The following is a 16,848-nucleotide window of genomic DNA, read 5'->3' as shown; positions in this document are numbered from 1 at the left end:
GGCCGGAAGGGGTGCTTATGCGAACCTTAATTAGTGGTTGTAATGGCATGGAGTGAAGAGAGCGATGTGGTTAAAGATGAGCGAGTAGGGGTGGGTCAGGGAGGAGAAGGAAGGGACTCGAAGGAGACAAAGGGTCGCACCTATACCGACGACTATGGACAATGTCAAGCGATGGAGTGGGGAAGTGTCCCACTTGCGACTCGCCTCTGTCTCTCTGTCATGATCTACCAGTTTTGCGGGCCGTTGCAATAGCCGTTACAAACATACACAACACAACATAAACCTGCATTCGTCTCTCGCTCTTCATGCCGTGGATACAGGTACACTGCATGCAGACAGCAGCAGGAGAGGTGGGCAAGATCCAGACAAACACTTCTGCTACAGCTGCTTCGCCAGTCGTTGCGCTCTCGACCCGACGTGTTCAATTACAGATGCTTCTGTAATATCGATAATAAGCACAGCAGAGTGTATTCCACGTATATACTTTCTTTTCTCAGCGCGTGTTTATTATATAAAGATTAAAGCACACTTGCTGGTAATCTGCTTGTAAACCCCTTCTATATTTACGATAACAGTCCCCACTTTGTTCATGCGCTCGCATAAATGCATGGAGGCAGTTTATCTTTCGTTGGTGTGGTGTTGTTGTCAGTTTGTGCATGTTCATAAAAAAAGAAAATAAAAAAAAACGTTGGTCTATTATGAGGTTTTGGCCATGGAGCATGCCTGTCGCTGTATGAGGTCTGCCTTGACCATTTGGAAATGTCAATCGCCTTCTTCTTACGGTCGCTTATGGCTTCGAACGCCTGCGCTCGGTCTTAGCTAAAGTTTTTGTTGCCGTAGGACTTCTTGCCAATGTTGAAGGGAATGTATCGGTACTTGATCATATGCTTGATCTGGCGCTTCATGGTCAACGTGAACAGCATGCAAAAATAGACCAGAAGAATGGGCCAGAACACAGGGATGTCAAAGACACGGAACAACGTGCAGAAAAACGCAATGATGATGGAACGCGTCGCCGAGTGCCTAATAAATACAAAAAAAAGGCGCGTTAATTTTGGGGCGCTAGATAATGGGGATCCTTTCGATACGCATCCCTCCGATTGACTATGGTATCGGTGTGCCCTGTAGCGCTACGTACCAGAACTTGAATTCCGGTAACCTCCTGACAAAAGGCCGGAACTCATCGTCAGATCGTGTGGGCAGCACAGGACCTCCTTCCTCGACTGAATCGGCCTCCATATCCATCTCCAGGGACGGGTCAAATTTGGGCTGCAAGAAGGCCAGGAACAGGTTCAGAAGATAAATGCCGAGCGCGTACGTGACAATGTACCAGCCCTGGGCGATCACCACTCTGATAAAGTAGATCAGAAGCGCAACGGCCGTGAACGCCCAGCGCTCCTTGTAGTGTGGGGTGACCTTGTCCAGGATGATTTGGTACCTCTAAATATTATCAACCGTAATCGAGAAGAAAGCTCGGATTGAGTAACATGCGCCAGCAACTACTGTAAACAGAGCAATACCAACGCCCTTGCGGCAACCACATGTTTGAAGACCATGATAGGGCTGATCGATATACGCCATCGAACATTTGTTGGCCCAAGCCCAAGTCCCAAAACGTGTGGAGGTGCATCGTGGTGAGAACTCAATTAGAGTCGCTATAGGATCGCCTTGAGAGACTGAAAGTTGATCCGCTGTTTTGTTGACAACTCTCATACAGAACTTGTTCATCGACTGTGCTTGCTGTATAGAAAACCTTTGGTTCTTGAAAACAATATCCATGTACATGCCAATAAGAGTCGGGTTGGCCCTCAATAAAGTAACGCCCAGTGTCGGCCCTGACGCTACTCCGGTCCAATATGCCTATTAAGTCTAGTAAGGGACTGAAGGACGTACCTGTTCGAGGGCGGACTTGTGGGCCCAGAAGGCGTTACCTTCCTCAGGTGCGTCAGTGTTCATAGCAAGATTAGATATTAGGAGTAAGGAGTGAAATAAATGAACCGGTATTGACAGATGATGAAGTAACGTAAACTTGGGCAAGACGGAAAGGATGAAATGAGAAGCAGATGAAAACAGATGAAGGTGCGGTGGATGATGCAGAAGAAAGGGGAAGATGGAATGGTGGGAAGCGGCTCTTTTGAATCTTTATGTGTCCAGGAACGGCAGCAGCCAAGAAGTCAAGACTGTTTTTGTAATGGACACGTTTTATGGTTTTCTACGTGAACGTCTCGATCGATGCTTCTACTGCTTATCTGCTTGTCCATCGACCTTCTTTAGGTCCCATCTTCCAGGCATCAAACAGGTCGTCGCGCCCTCGTTTGCAGATCCATAGCAGATATACGCTGCTCAATGCTCCACCATCGCCCATCCTATAGTGCGATTTGCCTTTGATATGCTCCTGGCGGTCGTTGTCCTCTGGCTCGTCATCGACAGTACTCGTATCGCCCTCAGAGCTTGATCCTGAAGAGTAGTCTACCAATGCCGCTTTAGGCCCGCTCAATGGCCTTTCCGAGCCTAGTGAGGTCCCCATGGCGCGCTCAACTTCCTCCCTGGCTCGCCTTAACCAGCGATCATCCTCATCCTTTCCTGGAGTATCAATAAAACTCTTGTCCTGTTCCTCATGTTGAAGTCGCCCTTCATTGTCGCTATCGCTTTTCTCCTCATCGACTGTAATAAACTTGGTGATGTCAAAATTGAAGTCCTCCCAGTCAATGACTCGGCCCTCAAGTCCCCATTTTTGGAGCAGGTGGTCAATGTTCCGTTTAGCACTCCTGTTCTGATACGTCGTCATAAACACACAATCGGGGTTGTGCCGATTGATGATGTACGACACCGTTGCCAGCAATGGCTCAAAATCTATGCGGCAATTGATTACAGTTCTTAGTAAAGACACTCTTCCTAAGTATCATGAATACCACTTCAAGTACATGGAGCATACCAGAAGGATTATACAGGACATCACTACCTATGATCAGGTCAATGTGCCTGGGGGTTCTGATCTGGTCGATGCAGACGACGTCTCGGAGCAATTGCAACAGCCCGCCGTCTCTATTCTGCTCATTGGCCAGTGTGAAATCACCCCAGCCTAGCCCACGGACCTGGACTCGCGCCTCTGGGTCCTCTGGGTAGAGTGTACTGATGCCATTCTCCTTCAATGCCTCACAGACGTTGTTCTGGATCTGAGGTACATCAGGCCTATCGGTTATAATGACAAATGTTTCCCCATCAATTGCTTTTGATGCTGCTTTCGCAAGTAAGAGGGAGGGCAAGGCCGTGCCCGCACCCAGCTCAAGAATGACCTTTGGGCTCCCAGGCGTGCCTAGAAACATGCTCAAGTGAAAGGCAACGTATTCCGCAAGGACTAGGGCAGAAGGCCAAACATACAGGCCAAAGACAGGGTCTAGCAACTGGGACGAATCAGCGGTGGATGAAGGCTCAGAGGGGTTGCATCGTGTTGTTGGAATGGGGGAGGGAGTGCTAATCAAGGCGTAGTTACCTCGAGCACCTCGACGTCGATGTCACCCTGTGGCGACTCATAATGGAATCGTTTGTGGGCCTGCATAGCAAACAGAGAAAAAATAAAGTGTGCCAGGAACCGATTGCACACCCCACATACATTCTTCTTATTCTTCGACATTCAACATGGCAGAAGCATCAAGGGATTTTCGCGCTACTTTTGACGCGGAGAAGCAGAGTATGCATTCGAGTGCTTTATGTGAGATCGAGGAAACAGATTCAGCATTCGCTATGCTTACCCAGTACTGCCCTTGTTGACGACTAAATAGGCATTGAAGAAGTTCTTGCAGGGTTGGATAAAGTACCTAAGAGTAATCTCCAGGCTACGATCGATGGCCTTGTCCAAAGAATCCATTCCCTTGAGAAAACAGCGACAGAGAAAATCAGTATTCTCCCGCCCTACGATGCCAAGATGTGTATGGAGGTATAGCCACGCTGTTTGGTTAAAATAATAGGATGCTGTTCAGGGTTGGTACGATTAAGGACATTTTGTGGTAACAATTTCGGCCTGGATATTTTCTAGGCTATCAAGTCTATGTCTGAGCAGCTTAGCCAGTTGCGGACAAAACTTGTGCCCAAGGCAAAGTTCTCGTTCAAGTCTAGGAAAGCAGCGAGCGCCTTGCCATCCCTCTCTGCCTCAGCTGCATTAACACCAAAGCCAGCTGCTTCACCAAAAATTACCTCTACGATCGACCAGAGCCAATTCATGAGATTTGAGGATAGGTCCAATGAGCATTTGTTTATTGGGTCGCTCCCGATGCCAGGTGCCGAGGCCGGAGAAGGAATCGTCGCCAAGGATGTCGCTCTGACAAATCTTACAGAATGCACCATCAATTTGGTCCATAACATCCCTCTGGGGGCGATCCATATCAGGAACCTGAAGCGATGCACACTGGTCATTCCGCCAGTCTCGGGTAGTATTCTACTGCACGACTGTGAAGGATGCACTTTAATCGGTGCCTGCCACCAGGTACGTATTTGAGAAGTGTTCATAGTATGTTAAATCGTAGACGTATATTTCACTTTTTTTGTTATTGAAAACAGCTTTCCTCTTTCTGCGTGCTCACCTAGTCCCGAATGCATACTTCCAGCAACATGGATATCTATCTACATGTTACGAGCGAGCCTATTATCGAGGACTGCACCGACATGCGGTTTGCGCCTTACGGCCAGATTCTTCCAGCGGAGCAACTTGATCGACTATTCGAGGTATCTTTTACTCGCAGATTGTTCTTTTCACAAGCATTATTAAAAAGGCATGTGGGAAGTCGCTGACTATTTTTTGTCATTATTATTTGTCTGGTACACAGGGTGCTCAATTGAATACTGCAACTAATTTTTACGACAGGGTCAAGGATTTCAACTGGTTGCGACAGCAGCAGTCGCCCAATTGGAGATTATTGCAGCCGAACGAGATCAAGAACGAGATTGCACAACAAGTGCTATCCAAGGATTGTTCCTAGGAAGATATGGCTCGCATGGTTCGCTGTGCTTCCTGTGCTATGAAAAATAAAAAAATATCCGTCTCGTCATATAATCATCATGCTGTCGTGCGACCGTTGGATGTCGCACTGTTTATGTAAACTTACCATGCATATTTCTCTCTCTCCATCATTCATTCACTTCCGTTCATTACAAAAACCAGAAACACCTTGGCGAAATCTCTTTCAGGATCCGAATCTGCAACAAAACAACCCACAACCATGAAAGACCAAGCCATCCCAGCCAAGCCAAAGGTCTCACCTCCCGAGACCCTGACCTCACTCTCACTAACTCACGTCCAGTTCGTCGGAGACGACATATACTCAAAGATCTTTGCCCACCTCACACTATCCCCATTGGCGATCACCTGTGGCTACATCGGAGTTATCCTGACTACACGCGACCTGACAGTGATCCTGATGTTCGCTGGCCAACTTTTAAACGAGTGCATCAACTTTGCGCTGAAACGGCTGGTTAAACAAGCAAGGCCCACATGTAATGCCTCTTCTAAGACCAAGCTTATTGGGGGCTCCATGCCAAACCGGTCCAAATAACATTGCACTAACATGAAAGAAAAAAAATCCTGGATCTCGATAGCATATCTTGGCGATGGCTATGGAATGCCTTCAAGTCACTCTCAATTCATGGCCTACTTTGCAACGTACATGATCATTCTTATGTATAGGATGTAAGTTGCCCTGTGTTGTCACTTGGTTGGATGGCTGGATACTTTGCCTGAGCAGGAGATGTTCGAGCAACGAAAGGCAATTGAAGTGACATTTCCTATAACTGTGAACCATGTATTTCTAGGGGCAGTTCTGGTAGTGTGAGTCCGTATGTCTTTTCAGTATTAGTCGTTGTCTGGGCTGCAGTTGTTATCTACTCTCGGTAAGTATCAATCGATCCTTGTTTTCGTCGTTGCCATGCACAGTCTACAGGCTGGCACTGATCGAAATTCCCTGTATAAAAATAGTGTCCATTTATTATATCACACATGGCAGCAGGTCCTGGCAGGGTCGATTTGCGGATGTGCATTCGCAACAGGATACTACTTCTTTGTGCAAAGATTCCTCAGATCGAATGGCATGCACGACTGGATGCTGGACAATGCATTTGGACGCTGGGCCTATCTCGTCGACCGCGAGCAGATGGACCATGTGTATCAGTGGGAATGGAACCAGTTTCAGCAATGGCGCAAGATCAACCAAGGCAAGAACGACTAGGCGAGAGAAGAACATACCCACTCCAAGCATTCTCCTGTCATTACAAGATAATAAAACTCATCACGAAGCAGCTTTGAAGCATTGTTCAGCCGTTGGTCGTTACGGTTCCACGTTTGTCGAGATTGTAAATTGCTCTTTTTATTGTTCCTGGCTGCATACTCAAAATCATTTAAATCATTTGGGATGACGTGGAGTTGAAAGGGATTCCGCCTATCAGATCGACACGTTGCACCTCATCAACTTTCAGTCTTTACTCTTCATCTTCTATTCGATAAAGACCTGATCCCTCAGTTTAACCAATGTCAGGAACAGGATCCAACAAAGGAAATAAGGGCAAGAACGTGGCCCGATCAATTCAGGAGGTCAATCCGGCGGTGACAGCAGCACGATTCGAGCAGGAACTTGCGAACGCACCTCCAGATGTCCAGGACAAGCTTCGCGCACTTCTTCAACAAATGGCTCTCGCTGGAGGCGCCTCAGGCGGATCCAGCTCAGGAAAGGAGCCGAAATCTATGGAAGAGCACAAGTTCTGGAAGACGCAGCCTGTAGTCAAGCATGGTACTGTGTCTCTTGTTCGTATTTATTTGGCCCTTATTGGTGCCTTGTTGAACCCTGGACCAAGCTCTAACGGGCGAATCCATGTCCAACTGTGGATCCTTTCTGTGTATAGATGAGGTTGTTGAGGAGGATGGGCCCATTGAGGCTGACGTGCCACTAGATCAGATCCGTGCAACACCTTACCCTTTGCCCAAGGAGTTCGAGTGGGCACTGGTCGACGTCGAGGATGACAAGGAGATCAAGGAGCTGTACGAGCTCTTGACGCTTAACTATGTCGAGGACGACGATGCCATGTTTCGCTTCGACTATTCTGCAGAATTCTTGAAATGGGCACTCTTGCCTCCAGGCTGGAAAAAGTCGTGGCACATCGGAGTTCGTGTCGCCTCGAACAAGAAGTTGGTCGCTTTCATTAGTGGAATTCCTCAGGATGTTCGCGTTCACAGCACGTATGAGGCCTTTGCGATTACTTGTGGAGATGCAATTAAGTATTCCTCTGTCATGTCCACTCACTCACACTAGGACCCCTGCTCTGAAACAACAATAGTGTCAAGCGCATGGTCGAGATTAACTTTTTGTGCATACACAAGAAGCTGCGTAGCAAGCGTTTGGCCCCTGTCTTGATCAAGGAGGTTACGCGCAGGACACATCTCGAGGGTATTTTCCAGGCTGTCTACACTGCAGGAGTCGTTCTTCCAAAGCCCGTTGCAACCTGCCGCTATTTCCATCGCTCATTGAACCCCAAGAAACTGGTCGAGACTGGATTTTCGCATCTCGGACGAAACATGACCATGGCCCGCCTTATCAAACTGAACAAGCTGAACCCGGAAACTAGCACACCTGGCTTGAGGCCCATGGAAGAAAGAGATGTCAAGGCAGTGGCGACAATGATGAACAAGTACATGTCGCTCTTTGAACTGGCTCCCCATTTTGAAGAGGCGGATGTTCGTCACTGGATTATTACCCGTCCAGGAGTCGTCTGGGGCTATGTTGTCGAGGTAAGGAGCCGATGCATTACTCTGGGCCCAGCAAGTGGATGCAAAGATGATATGAAACTTACCGCTACATCCTTTTCTTTGCGCTTGAAACAATTAGGATCCAGAGACAAAGACGATCACGGACTTTTTCTCATTCTACTCATTACCCTCGACTGTCATCAACAACCCCACGCACTCAACCTTGAATGCTGCCTACTCATTTTACTACGCAGTTCAGACGCCGGATGAAGAGCTCAGCAAGATCACGGATGCGGGCGAGCGTAAGGCTGCCAGGGACAATGCTATCAAGGGACGCTTGGTCGGTTTGATGCAAGATGCCCTGATCTTGGCACGTAGCCACGATTTTGATGTCTTTAATGCGCTGCATTTGATGGACAATGCCCTATTTACAGAGGACCTCAAATTTGGACAGGGAGACGGATACCTTCACTATTACCTGTATAACTGGAGGTGTAGAGAAATCGAAGGCGAAAAGGTCGGATTGGTGATGTTGTAGAAAACAAGAATGGTGAGAATTGACATACCAGGGGCGATCCAAAAGAAACACGCGAGCAATAAAGAAGTTACTGCTGGCTCATTTTTAATGCGTTAGACGATGCTTAGTAGATGCATGTTTTACAACATTAGACAAACAAAAAAGATGTCTCTAAACCTGCGCTCGCTCAAAAGGGAGGCTAACCGCTGCGACCAACGAATTCCATAAGTTGGATGGATACCAAGACCCCAGCAGACCGCCTCTTGCTGAATCATCCTGCACAACCATCAATGCCTTTTTCTCACTTGAAAACTTCTCCAACTCCTTCTCGTGTCCTTCCTCGGTCATGGGCTTGCCTTCGAACTCACAGTCAAACTCTTGGAAGATGTCGATGTTTCTCAAGTATGTCTCCATGACCTCATCAACAATCTGGTTCCGCAGTTCTTCAGTCACGTCCACTTGGTTCAATCGCTTTCGGTACATGTCCTTGAATACATCTGCATCCTCAATCAAACCAAATTGGTAGAACGCAGCGCCCTTGCCCTCGGGAAGGTTGTTGAACTTCTGGAGCCGCTTGATCAACAGCTGGCCCCCGGAGAGGTCGCCCAAGTAGCGGACGTAGGAGTGTGCGATGAGTAGCTCGGGTGTCGAAGAGTTCGAACAACGTTCGATCGCGGAAATGTAGGCCTGTTGGGCAGGAGTGATGGGAACCAGCATCTCTCGCCAGTCCGGGCCATTGAAGAACTCGATGTCTTGCATCAGGGACTTCAAACGAGAAAGTTCTTCCGGGAAGTAAATCAGAGCGACCTGTGGGTTATTCTTGTGCTTTTCCAGCTCCCTCTCGAGGGTACTACATCAGATGAAAAAAAAAGATCATAAAAGAAAGGCATTGCGAGAATGGTGTCGCGCATGTTGTTATTAGAGAAGAGTCTTGATACGATTACGACTCTATGCCGATTTTTTTTAACAAGGGCGGGATGGCAAAGAGTGCATTACCTATATACATGGTAGAGGGAGATGAGGAACCGTCCGTAGAGGTTAAGACTGACTTCGCCCTTGAAGAAGTATCTAAGAAATAAGGTTATGAGATGTGAGATCATAATGTAGCCGTGAGCAGCACAAGGTGTGTTCGGGCATACTTCAAGAACTTGGAGCGTCCGACTTGGGAGTGAATGACTTTAGTAGATTCCTTGAATTGGGTGGCGAGCAGGGTCATGTTGGTGACAGTCGTGGTTGATGTGTGGTATTTGTGTAGGGTAGAAGAGTGTGCTTTGTCGTGTGCTTTGTGGAGGTGAAAGTGAATGGCAGGCCCTTGAGAAATCGACAGCCTTTTTATATCGACGATGAATGGGCCATAGGGCTCTAGGTCAGGTTAGCTAGACCACGACCCGTATGATAACTGGCAGGCAGCAAATGAACTGCTGTCTAGCCTAGCATCTTTCTGTCTTCCTTTAGGCCTCAAACCCCCTGCATCATCGTCTTTTTACCTCCCTGAACAAGACACCACACCATTGCACTCCTTGTTTTTAAGAAAATTTTCCGATTGGCCGGGCACTCGTCCGCGCTGAGGGCTTGGAGGCATAGGTGCACTAAGCGCGTTCGCAGTCTATGTGGAAAATAGAACAGGAGCAGTAGGAAGAGGGGAGAGTAAATCATGGGGACTGTCGCTCCAGAGGTCGCTGTCATCAGCCGACCCATGCTACAGTTCTTTTGTTAGATTGCGGAAAACGGGTATTTTATAGCATCTGCAGCAGCCCAAGGGTTTATGACAGGGGCAGTGCTTGCTTCGCAATTACCAGATACAGATGTGCCTTTGAGGATGTCCGGTATGGGAACAACCAGGATGTCTAACATAGGGCAGTAATGAAATATGCAATTCACGATCTTCTTTCTCAGTGAAACAGATGATCCGCTTGGGTAGGGTGTTCTTGAATACCCATGATAGCCCTCTCCGCATCCGCTGCACCCTATGACGGTATTCATCATGTTGCATGAAGCTCCAGGAGCCCAAGATGGACTTAGACAAATTGTTGAAGCAGAAAAAGCATCAGGCAGTGCTTTGAAGGGAGAGAATACTATCAATACGCCGGACCTATCGAGGACACGCTGGAGTCCACTTTGGGGTTTGAACTCGGCCAACTGGAGATACTGAAGAATCTGGAGATGCTAGGCTCGAGGCGGCTAATCATCGGACTGTAAGTGATAGAGAACAATACCAAGAAGGCGGCCCTGAAGGAACATATACAGGAGCTGTGGCCTGACATGCAGTTTGCTTGAAAACATCTTGCAGTACAGTGAATAGAAATACTCTTGCGCGTTCAGCAGTTCAAAACGTGTTGCCATCAGGCTCAACAGCGAAAGCGTTTTGTCGTCGAATAAACCAAGCTTTTTATTGAACTCGCTTTCACAAGCTGGCCGCCTATAATCAATAAGGCTGACTATAAAGAATGGCGGGGGTAAAATTGATCAGGACCGTATGGGCCTCAATCAGCTCTGTATCCCTAGTAAATGGAGCTATTTCCGTAGATAGTAGGCATGCCAAGAGCGTCACAGATCGGGGAACTTTGACCAAGATCCAAAGGGGCGATCAAGCCCATCGCAACAGAACTGGATTTTTCTTTCCCAAGTGCGATGCCATAGTATACACGCGAAAGAGCAACTAAACGGTGGATCACTCGCTGAAGCACCCATGCGCTCGTTCCTGGATGCGCTTCCCAAATCCATAAAATATACTTCTGCGGAGTGCTCCACAGAAAATCAAGCTCAAAACGAATCCTGAAATAGAGTGTGGAATTGGCGTCGCCTCCCTGTCTATCGCCCATCAACTAGTCTGCATCACAGTTTCAGCATCACTCAAGGATCGAATCAGCGGCACTCGAGTGGCAACCTTTGGGAAACAGCTATGCAGGCGTTCTCAGCTCAACTCGACCTGGTCCTCAATGAGGCCGACACAAAGGTAATTTATCCGCTAGGAACAAGGAGGATCGCGATTGCGAACAGCACTCATTGATGGAGGGACGCAAGTTGGAATGGCTGAAGTGAGGAGAAGTGGTACAGCACTCTCAGTGGGGTCTCCCTGTCTGCAGCAAAAAGATATTAACCATCATCCGTCCGCGATACCACTGTTAGGCGCCATCACCCACATCCACAGAAGACTTGGACAACTTCTTCTGGTAGGCACGATAACGAAAGATGCATGAGGGGTCTGTCTCCAAGAGTCTCGCTAACGCGTTTTCATGCTCTTCAATTGCACCATCAGTATCTTCCGGGCACCCGCATCCAAAAAGAGGAGATTGAATCCATCACTGTCATGGTCGAAATATCTCGCGGATCCCGACAACTCCAAATGTCTTTCCGCGTTGGCTGCCGAGTTCCTGAAGGTCTGCAAGGCGATTGATAACGTGGTGCGTCATTTCTCTATTCATCTCGTTGCAATTAACATGTTGCCAGATCGATCGGGTCAACCAATCGCTTACGAATGCTATCCTTTGACCTTAGAACGAGCCATTGAGCTATCTCTTTCAGGCATATCACAGCTCTTTGCAGTCGCCCGCCAAATCAGCGTTACTTCTTGCGCTACTGTACAACATCTTTCACCCAAACTCGACGTTGCCACTGTACGATCGGATCAAATCGTCCATCCCATTTAGTCGCTCGTTCATACAACTTACGCAGTACCTGGATGTCTCAAATCAGTTCCTATGGATCGGGACTATGTCGCTTATTTTGCGGTGTCTACAGCAACCCGATAGCGAGACAATTCCCACAGAAACCGCCGTAGTGATCATTACCTCGCTCCTGAAGAAAATCAACCTTCTACCGTTGAACTGCGATAAGGAACAACAGGAATGTGCATCCAAAGGACTTATGGTTGTTCAGGTATTCCTTGAGGCTCCAGGGCCTACAAAGACCGTCCATGCCACGTATTACGATCTGCTTCGAGAGGTAAGAAGGTCTTCGTTCGGATCAAAGTCTTCGGTTTCCTCAGCTATTGAGGCGCCATAATGATATATCCCAAGCACTCATGGTGTCTTTCCTCATAGATACCACAAGTATTTCCACCTGGAGTGGTCATTCATTGGACATTGGAGGGATTCATGAATTATCTCCAAAGACGGCGGCAAAACCTGGCGCATCTCGTCATGCCTCCAGACGCTTCTTGGCCATTGATTTCACAAGTCAGCCGACAGCATGAATTCACCAACCTCTCTCAAAGGCCGACACACCTTTTATTTGCAGCAGACTACGTATGTCACCGACCACAAACTTTTCATCCGAACTCAGTGCAAAGGGAAGGTATACTGACCATGAGACGATTTTGCTTTCTAGGCTGATGGGATGAGAGATGGACATATGACGACCTATGTCAGTTTGTTTGGCGATTTGCTCTACCAGAGAGCTCCTTCGGACGAAATTTTTTTCATGATCCGCCAACTTCCACACAATCCTACAGGCATATCTGCTTTGCGGGAATCGTTAGTTATCAAAACAAGGGACGTTGTTCGTTGCGTCCAGCGTCACAGCCGCTTCCATGAGCCGCGCCAGGTGGACATGACCATCCCCGTGTCAGCTAACCCTGATATGGTGATTCCTGACAATCTGGACTTCATGGAATTACTGATCGAGCTATCGGACCAGCTGTATGCGTTTGTCGGCTCTGAGCTATCGCAGATATCCAATATTTATCCGACTGGATTCGCCGTTCTTTACGAGGACTTGATCGCGGATTACTTCGCATTGGTCACCGGAACCGACAAGACCCCACCAGAACTCGAAAAGGACAACACCCTGATCTTTCTCTTACTACAGCTGATCCATATCGAGAAGGTCGGAGGCAAGGACAAGTTGCTGCCACAGGATTATGCCGGTGACGAGCATCTCTTCAGGCTGCTGATCGGGTTGTATAATGAGGACCAAGTCAACTCCAAGGATGGATTTTACCTTCGCGACCTTGCCCTTCAATGCGCCATCAGCCATCAACAGAGCTATATCCGGGACCGGTCCATGATGAAGTTTCGCCACCCGAAGCTCGCTGTAATCTGGCCCTACTATTCGCAGATTTGCTACAACGTACAATCATACTTCTTGAACAAATACAAGAATAATGTCCAGGACTCGACCTGTCTCTCGAATCTCCCAACACAAGAGAATATCAAGATTGCAATGGAATCACAGCTTAGGCAGCATATCGTCGCAGGAACGCTGTTCATCTATCTTGTGCCGAACTACCAAGGCAAGGAACCTGAGCTGGACGCTTTCGGTATGTTTTTAAAAGGCGGAACGCTCAGCTACAAGCTCTTGGACGTTCTCAACATTGACACGAAACACAGGTATGCGTTGCGAATAAGAGGATAATCTATCATGTTGCCAAAGCCATGAGGTCGACAGCACATTAATAGACCTTTATCGTTCTAGGCTGCTGGGACTCATTTACAAGATGATGCTGGATGGAGAGCAGGGGCCACGATTCCACGGCGATCCTCCACCTCAGGTCAAGTTTGTGTCGCCATATGTCATGGATGTCGTTTACAAGTTGCTCCTGAGCACTCCATGTTCAGTGGAACCCGTTATCAAGGTGTTGTTCGACAAGCTAAGGCGGTACGACAGACTGTCCAAAACGATGGCCGAAGTACCTGCGGAAATTACTCGCTGGCAGTTTACTGTCCTCCAGCTACTCAATTTCCGTCTGATCCGACCTCTCAAGTTCACGGCTACCTGCGCTCATTTGCTTCATTACATGAAGTTTGCTTTGTCCCTGGCCAAACACCGCGCTCTGTACAACATTGTTGAGACTTGTAACCACAGCGCCCTCAGCATACAGACCAGCCATAAGTTCCTACGATCGCTTGTCGACAACAAGAGGGAGCGGCCGTATTGGTTCGAGGAATCGGAGGCCCTGGCTCGCCGCGCTGTTATGACTATTGCCCGCGTTATCAAGCTCAGGGGTCAGGGCGACGCGCCTCTGGGCATCATCACAGAGATTCTCCAGATTTTACACAAGCATCCCATCATATGGACCGAGGAGATCCTGGCGTTCTTCCCAGAACTGGTTCGAGACTTTTACAGGACACAGGAGCAGTCGGGAGCTCCGAAGGGTATTCCTGGAGCGGTTACAGAACAGGAGGTGTCAACCTTGCTGGAGGGGACTTCAGTTCACAACGTCCTCTTGGTCCCCAAGGGTACAGAGCCCAACACCTATTTGCTGAGCCATTATTCGGACATGGCGAACCATCCATTCTTCCTTTGTGTCTTCTGGGAAATCATTATTATCCATCAACAAATCTCGGAGACGATGTTGGAGGATATTCGCGCGGTCATGCTTCAGTTCCCACCCTCGCACATGTCGACCTATACCCAGCAATTGATCGACTATGCGCTCTGGAAACTGGATCCCAAGAATCCGAATGCCACAGGGTCGATCGACTTTGTTGTTCGCGTCTTTGAGGAGCTCGTCTGGAAATATCAACTTCTATCGATTGAGCACACCTTGATGGCACTCATGACGGGCCACCCGGCCCGCTCTGGAGATCTGGCGCTCAAGATTCTGATACAGATGACCGTCAACTCCGCAGAACTGTCTAACCGCATCTCGCACTGGACTTCGATCGGTATCAGCCCTCGTCCATGGGAGGAAGATGCGTATTACGACAAACTGCAAAGCTATCTTGCACGCTATCCAGAATACTTCGGTTTTGAGGCACACGAGGTCAGGAGCGGCACCAACCCCATCAATCCGCCTCTGGAGATGCCGCTCTTGGTCAGCTACAACAATGTCCTTTTGCGTTTACTCAATATTTTTGACATGATCATCGGTCGGTTTATTGAGTACCAGATGACGGACATCTTGGTCATCTTCCTGGAAAAGTTCGGTTGCCTATACCTGTACCACAACACACCCATTGGTTTCGTGCGCGATACGCTCCTTTACTATTACGAGTCGCCCACGTTGAGAGACCCTCGCGTGACTAAGGCCCTGCTCAAGTTACTGGACTTTAAGCAAGTGGAGCTTTCGCCGGTGTTAACGGATTATGTTCAGGAGATAAACCGGTCAGAAGATCTGTTCGACGAGCATTACGTACACGAGATCTGTCGGAAGCTGGCCGTGAGCATGGACCCCAAGGAGTGTGGATACAAGGCGGACTCCAGAATGCCAGAGCGGCAGTATCGTGAGATATCGAACCCGGCCACCCAGGGATTGTACGTTGCAGTGATTGAAGCCTTGGCTGCCCCGATCTCAAAAGAAAAATTCATGGTTCACTTGTTGGGTCTAGTTCTGGCAAAACGCACTGTCGCTCCAATTTCCATACCATCCTTAAGTGCCTCTACGTCTGCTACTTCCACCACCTCCGGCGCAGCCTCGAGAATCGTGCCCGAGGCAAGAGTGATTCATGCCGCAGGTCTTCTGCTCTCAGCATTGCCTACAGATCACATGAACCTGTTCTTCATCGAGGTGGACACTTTTGCGCGGACGGATGAGACGTTGCTACAGGCCTCCACATTGCCTGTAAAATCGGATGCCGCATCGATAGCAGACGTTTATACAACTTACAATGGACGAGAACCCACTGCGTCAACATTTCAATTAGCAACTGGGGCGCCAGGGAGCATCAAGGTGGAGGGTGGCAATGTGGACCCTACACTTTCTTCTTCGCCGCCTCCTTCTACACGGACGACCGCACAAGATATGCTGCTCTCGTCTATCTTCAGCAGTTACGCAGATAACCGCAACAACTACCGGACTAATATGCCCAATTCGTTCCTGACGTTCTTCCATGCGGTCGCGCATTATTCATCAGCCGATATCCTCCTCAGGGTAGTCAAATGTCTAGAGGACTGGAGCCAAGGCACGAGTTTGGCTCCGCCAACGGGGTCAAGTCTAGCGAACTATGGCGATGGACTGATCCGTTTCAATAGTCAGCATGACAGCCTACGCAATGAGGGTACCCTGGATGCCCAGCAGGAGAATGGAATTAATCCCTTGGAGAATGGCCAGGTCAAGATGAAGAAGAACCAGAGTGTCCGTACCGATGTCCAGCTGCTATTTATCTGTGCTCTGATCGGTCCCCTGGTACACCGCTTTGAGAAAGTTCAGATTGGTGGCGCGACAGGACATTTCTTGGTAGTACTAGTTGAGTTATTAGCGTTGGTTGTGACCTCGATGGACGCTGCTGCACGACCGGGATTGAGCACACTCGAACAAGTCATCGATTTTATGTAAGTGAAGCGATCCTTCAAGAGGTTGTTGCAACAATCGACGTGGGTACTGATTTTTGTTATCTTGTTTATAACTGTGTTTCTTGTTATCTTGTTTATAACTGTGTTTCTTCAGCAACCATGTACGCGCGCATATACCAAAGAGCCCGGACGCGAGCCCTCGACGGATGGTGCAGGCGTTAAAGGACATACCCCCATGGCTCACAGGGCGTCTCGGTAGCATCGTCTAGATGTCCTTAGTTTATTATCTATTTACTTCATATCCCTGCACTCGTTAAAGTAAAGCGACAGGCTCAAATTTAAAACGCGGAGTGAATCTTAGACGTCGGGCGCAGCAGCTATGCGTACCTCTCATGGCATTTATTTCATAATCTGCATTTCCAGCGGT

General features: G+C 48.4%; 8 protein-coding genes across 8 annotated transcripts; 4 read left to right on the top strand and 4 right to left on the bottom strand.

Moving 5' to 3' along the window:
* Positions 1 to 815: 815 nt before the first annotated feature.
* On the bottom strand, positions 816 to 1,956 carry BC939DRAFT_484461 (putative Golgi membrane protein; the record flags this gene model as incomplete). Its single annotated transcript, XM_051559254.1, has 3 exons — positions 816 to 1,023; positions 1,139 to 1,440; positions 1,894 to 1,956. The coding sequence occupies 3 exons, from the start codon at positions 1,954 to 1,956 to the stop codon at positions 816 to 818; spliced, it is 573 nt and encodes a 190-aa protein (XP_051410639.1).
* Positions 1,957 to 2,136: 180 nt separating this feature from the next.
* Positions 2,137 to 3,874, bottom strand: BC939DRAFT_212712 (uncharacterized protein). Its single transcript, XM_051550716.1, has 4 exons — positions 3,753 to 3,874; positions 3,494 to 3,670; positions 2,963 to 3,404; positions 2,137 to 2,853 (listed from the first exon to the last, which is right to left on the bottom strand). The coding sequence occupies exons 2-4, from the start codon at positions 3,632 to 3,634 to the stop codon at positions 2,246 to 2,248; spliced, it is 1,191 nt and encodes a 396-aa protein (XP_051410638.1). The 5' UTR covers positions 3,635 to 3,670; positions 3,753 to 3,874; the 3' UTR covers positions 2,137 to 2,245.
* BC939DRAFT_504638 (tubulin binding cofactor C-domain-containing protein) lies at positions 3,640 to 4,976 on the top strand (the record flags this gene model as incomplete). Its single annotated transcript, XM_051560553.1, has 5 exons — positions 3,640 to 3,691; positions 3,783 to 3,937; positions 4,037 to 4,483; positions 4,585 to 4,722; positions 4,824 to 4,976. 5 exons carry the CDS (start codon positions 3,640 to 3,642, stop codon positions 4,974 to 4,976), a joined length of 945 nt encoding a protein of 314 aa, XP_051410637.1.
* Positions 4,977 to 5,013: 37 nt separating this feature from the next.
* On the top strand, positions 5,014 to 6,321 carry BC939DRAFT_212554 (phosphatidic acid phosphatase type 2/haloperoxidase). The gene is made up of 4 exons (XM_051550715.1): positions 5,014 to 5,490; positions 5,593 to 5,683; positions 5,806 to 5,883; positions 5,969 to 6,321. Exons 1-4 carry the CDS (start codon positions 5,217 to 5,219, stop codon positions 6,216 to 6,218), a joined length of 693 nt encoding a protein of 230 aa, XP_051410636.1. The 5' UTR covers positions 5,014 to 5,216; the 3' UTR covers positions 6,219 to 6,321.
* A 432-nt stretch (positions 6,322 to 6,753) lies between these two features.
* On the top strand, positions 6,754 to 8,339 carry BC939DRAFT_456515 (acyl-CoA N-acyltransferase). The gene is made up of 3 exons (XM_051556343.1): positions 6,754 to 7,222; positions 7,321 to 7,771; positions 7,869 to 8,339. The coding sequence occupies exons 1-3, from the start codon at positions 6,858 to 6,860 to the stop codon at positions 8,265 to 8,267; spliced, it is 1,215 nt and encodes a 404-aa protein (XP_051410635.1). The 5' UTR covers positions 6,754 to 6,857; the 3' UTR covers positions 8,268 to 8,339.
* On the bottom strand, positions 8,340 to 9,631 carry BC939DRAFT_456513 (heme oxygenase-domain-containing protein). The gene is made up of 3 exons (XM_051556342.1): positions 9,386 to 9,631; positions 9,243 to 9,314; positions 8,340 to 9,096 (listed from the first exon to the last, which is right to left on the bottom strand). Exons 1-3 carry the CDS (start codon positions 9,460 to 9,462, stop codon positions 8,418 to 8,420), a joined length of 828 nt encoding a protein of 275 aa, XP_051410634.1. The 5' UTR covers positions 9,463 to 9,631; the 3' UTR covers positions 8,340 to 8,417.
* Positions 9,632 to 9,689: 58 nt separating this feature from the next.
* Positions 9,690 to 9,935, bottom strand: BC939DRAFT_456512 (uncharacterized protein; the record flags this gene model as incomplete). Its single annotated transcript, XM_051556341.1, has 1 exon — positions 9,690 to 9,935. The coding sequence occupies one exon, from the start codon at positions 9,930 to 9,932 to the stop codon at positions 9,705 to 9,707; it is 228 nt and encodes a 75-aa protein (XP_051410633.1). The 3' UTR covers positions 9,690 to 9,704.
* An 878-nt stretch (positions 9,936 to 10,813) lies between these two features.
* Positions 10,814 to 16,770, top strand: BC939DRAFT_456511 (mediator complex subunit 23-domain-containing protein). Its single transcript, XM_051556340.1, has 8 exons — positions 10,814 to 11,202; positions 11,376 to 11,419; positions 11,506 to 11,650; positions 11,745 to 12,191; positions 12,290 to 12,493; positions 12,576 to 13,576; positions 13,662 to 16,460; positions 16,576 to 16,770. Exons 1-8 carry the CDS (start codon positions 11,149 to 11,151, stop codon positions 16,688 to 16,690), a joined length of 4,809 nt encoding a protein of 1,602 aa, XP_051410632.1. The 5' UTR covers positions 10,814 to 11,148; the 3' UTR covers positions 16,691 to 16,770.
* The last annotated feature ends 78 nt before the right edge of the window (positions 16,771 to 16,848 follow it).

Source organism: Gamsiella multidivaricata (genome assembly GCF_025024155.1).
Source record: "Gamsiella multidivaricata strain RSA 2152 chromosome Unknown BC939scaffold_47, whole genome shotgun sequence".
In the NCBI taxonomy this organism is placed as follows: domain Eukaryota; kingdom Fungi; phylum Mortierellomycota; class Mortierellomycetes; order Mortierellales; family Mortierellaceae; genus Gamsiella; species Gamsiella multidivaricata.
Note: the sequence above shows the minus strand (reverse complement) of the source record. Positions and strands in the feature narration are given on the sequence as shown.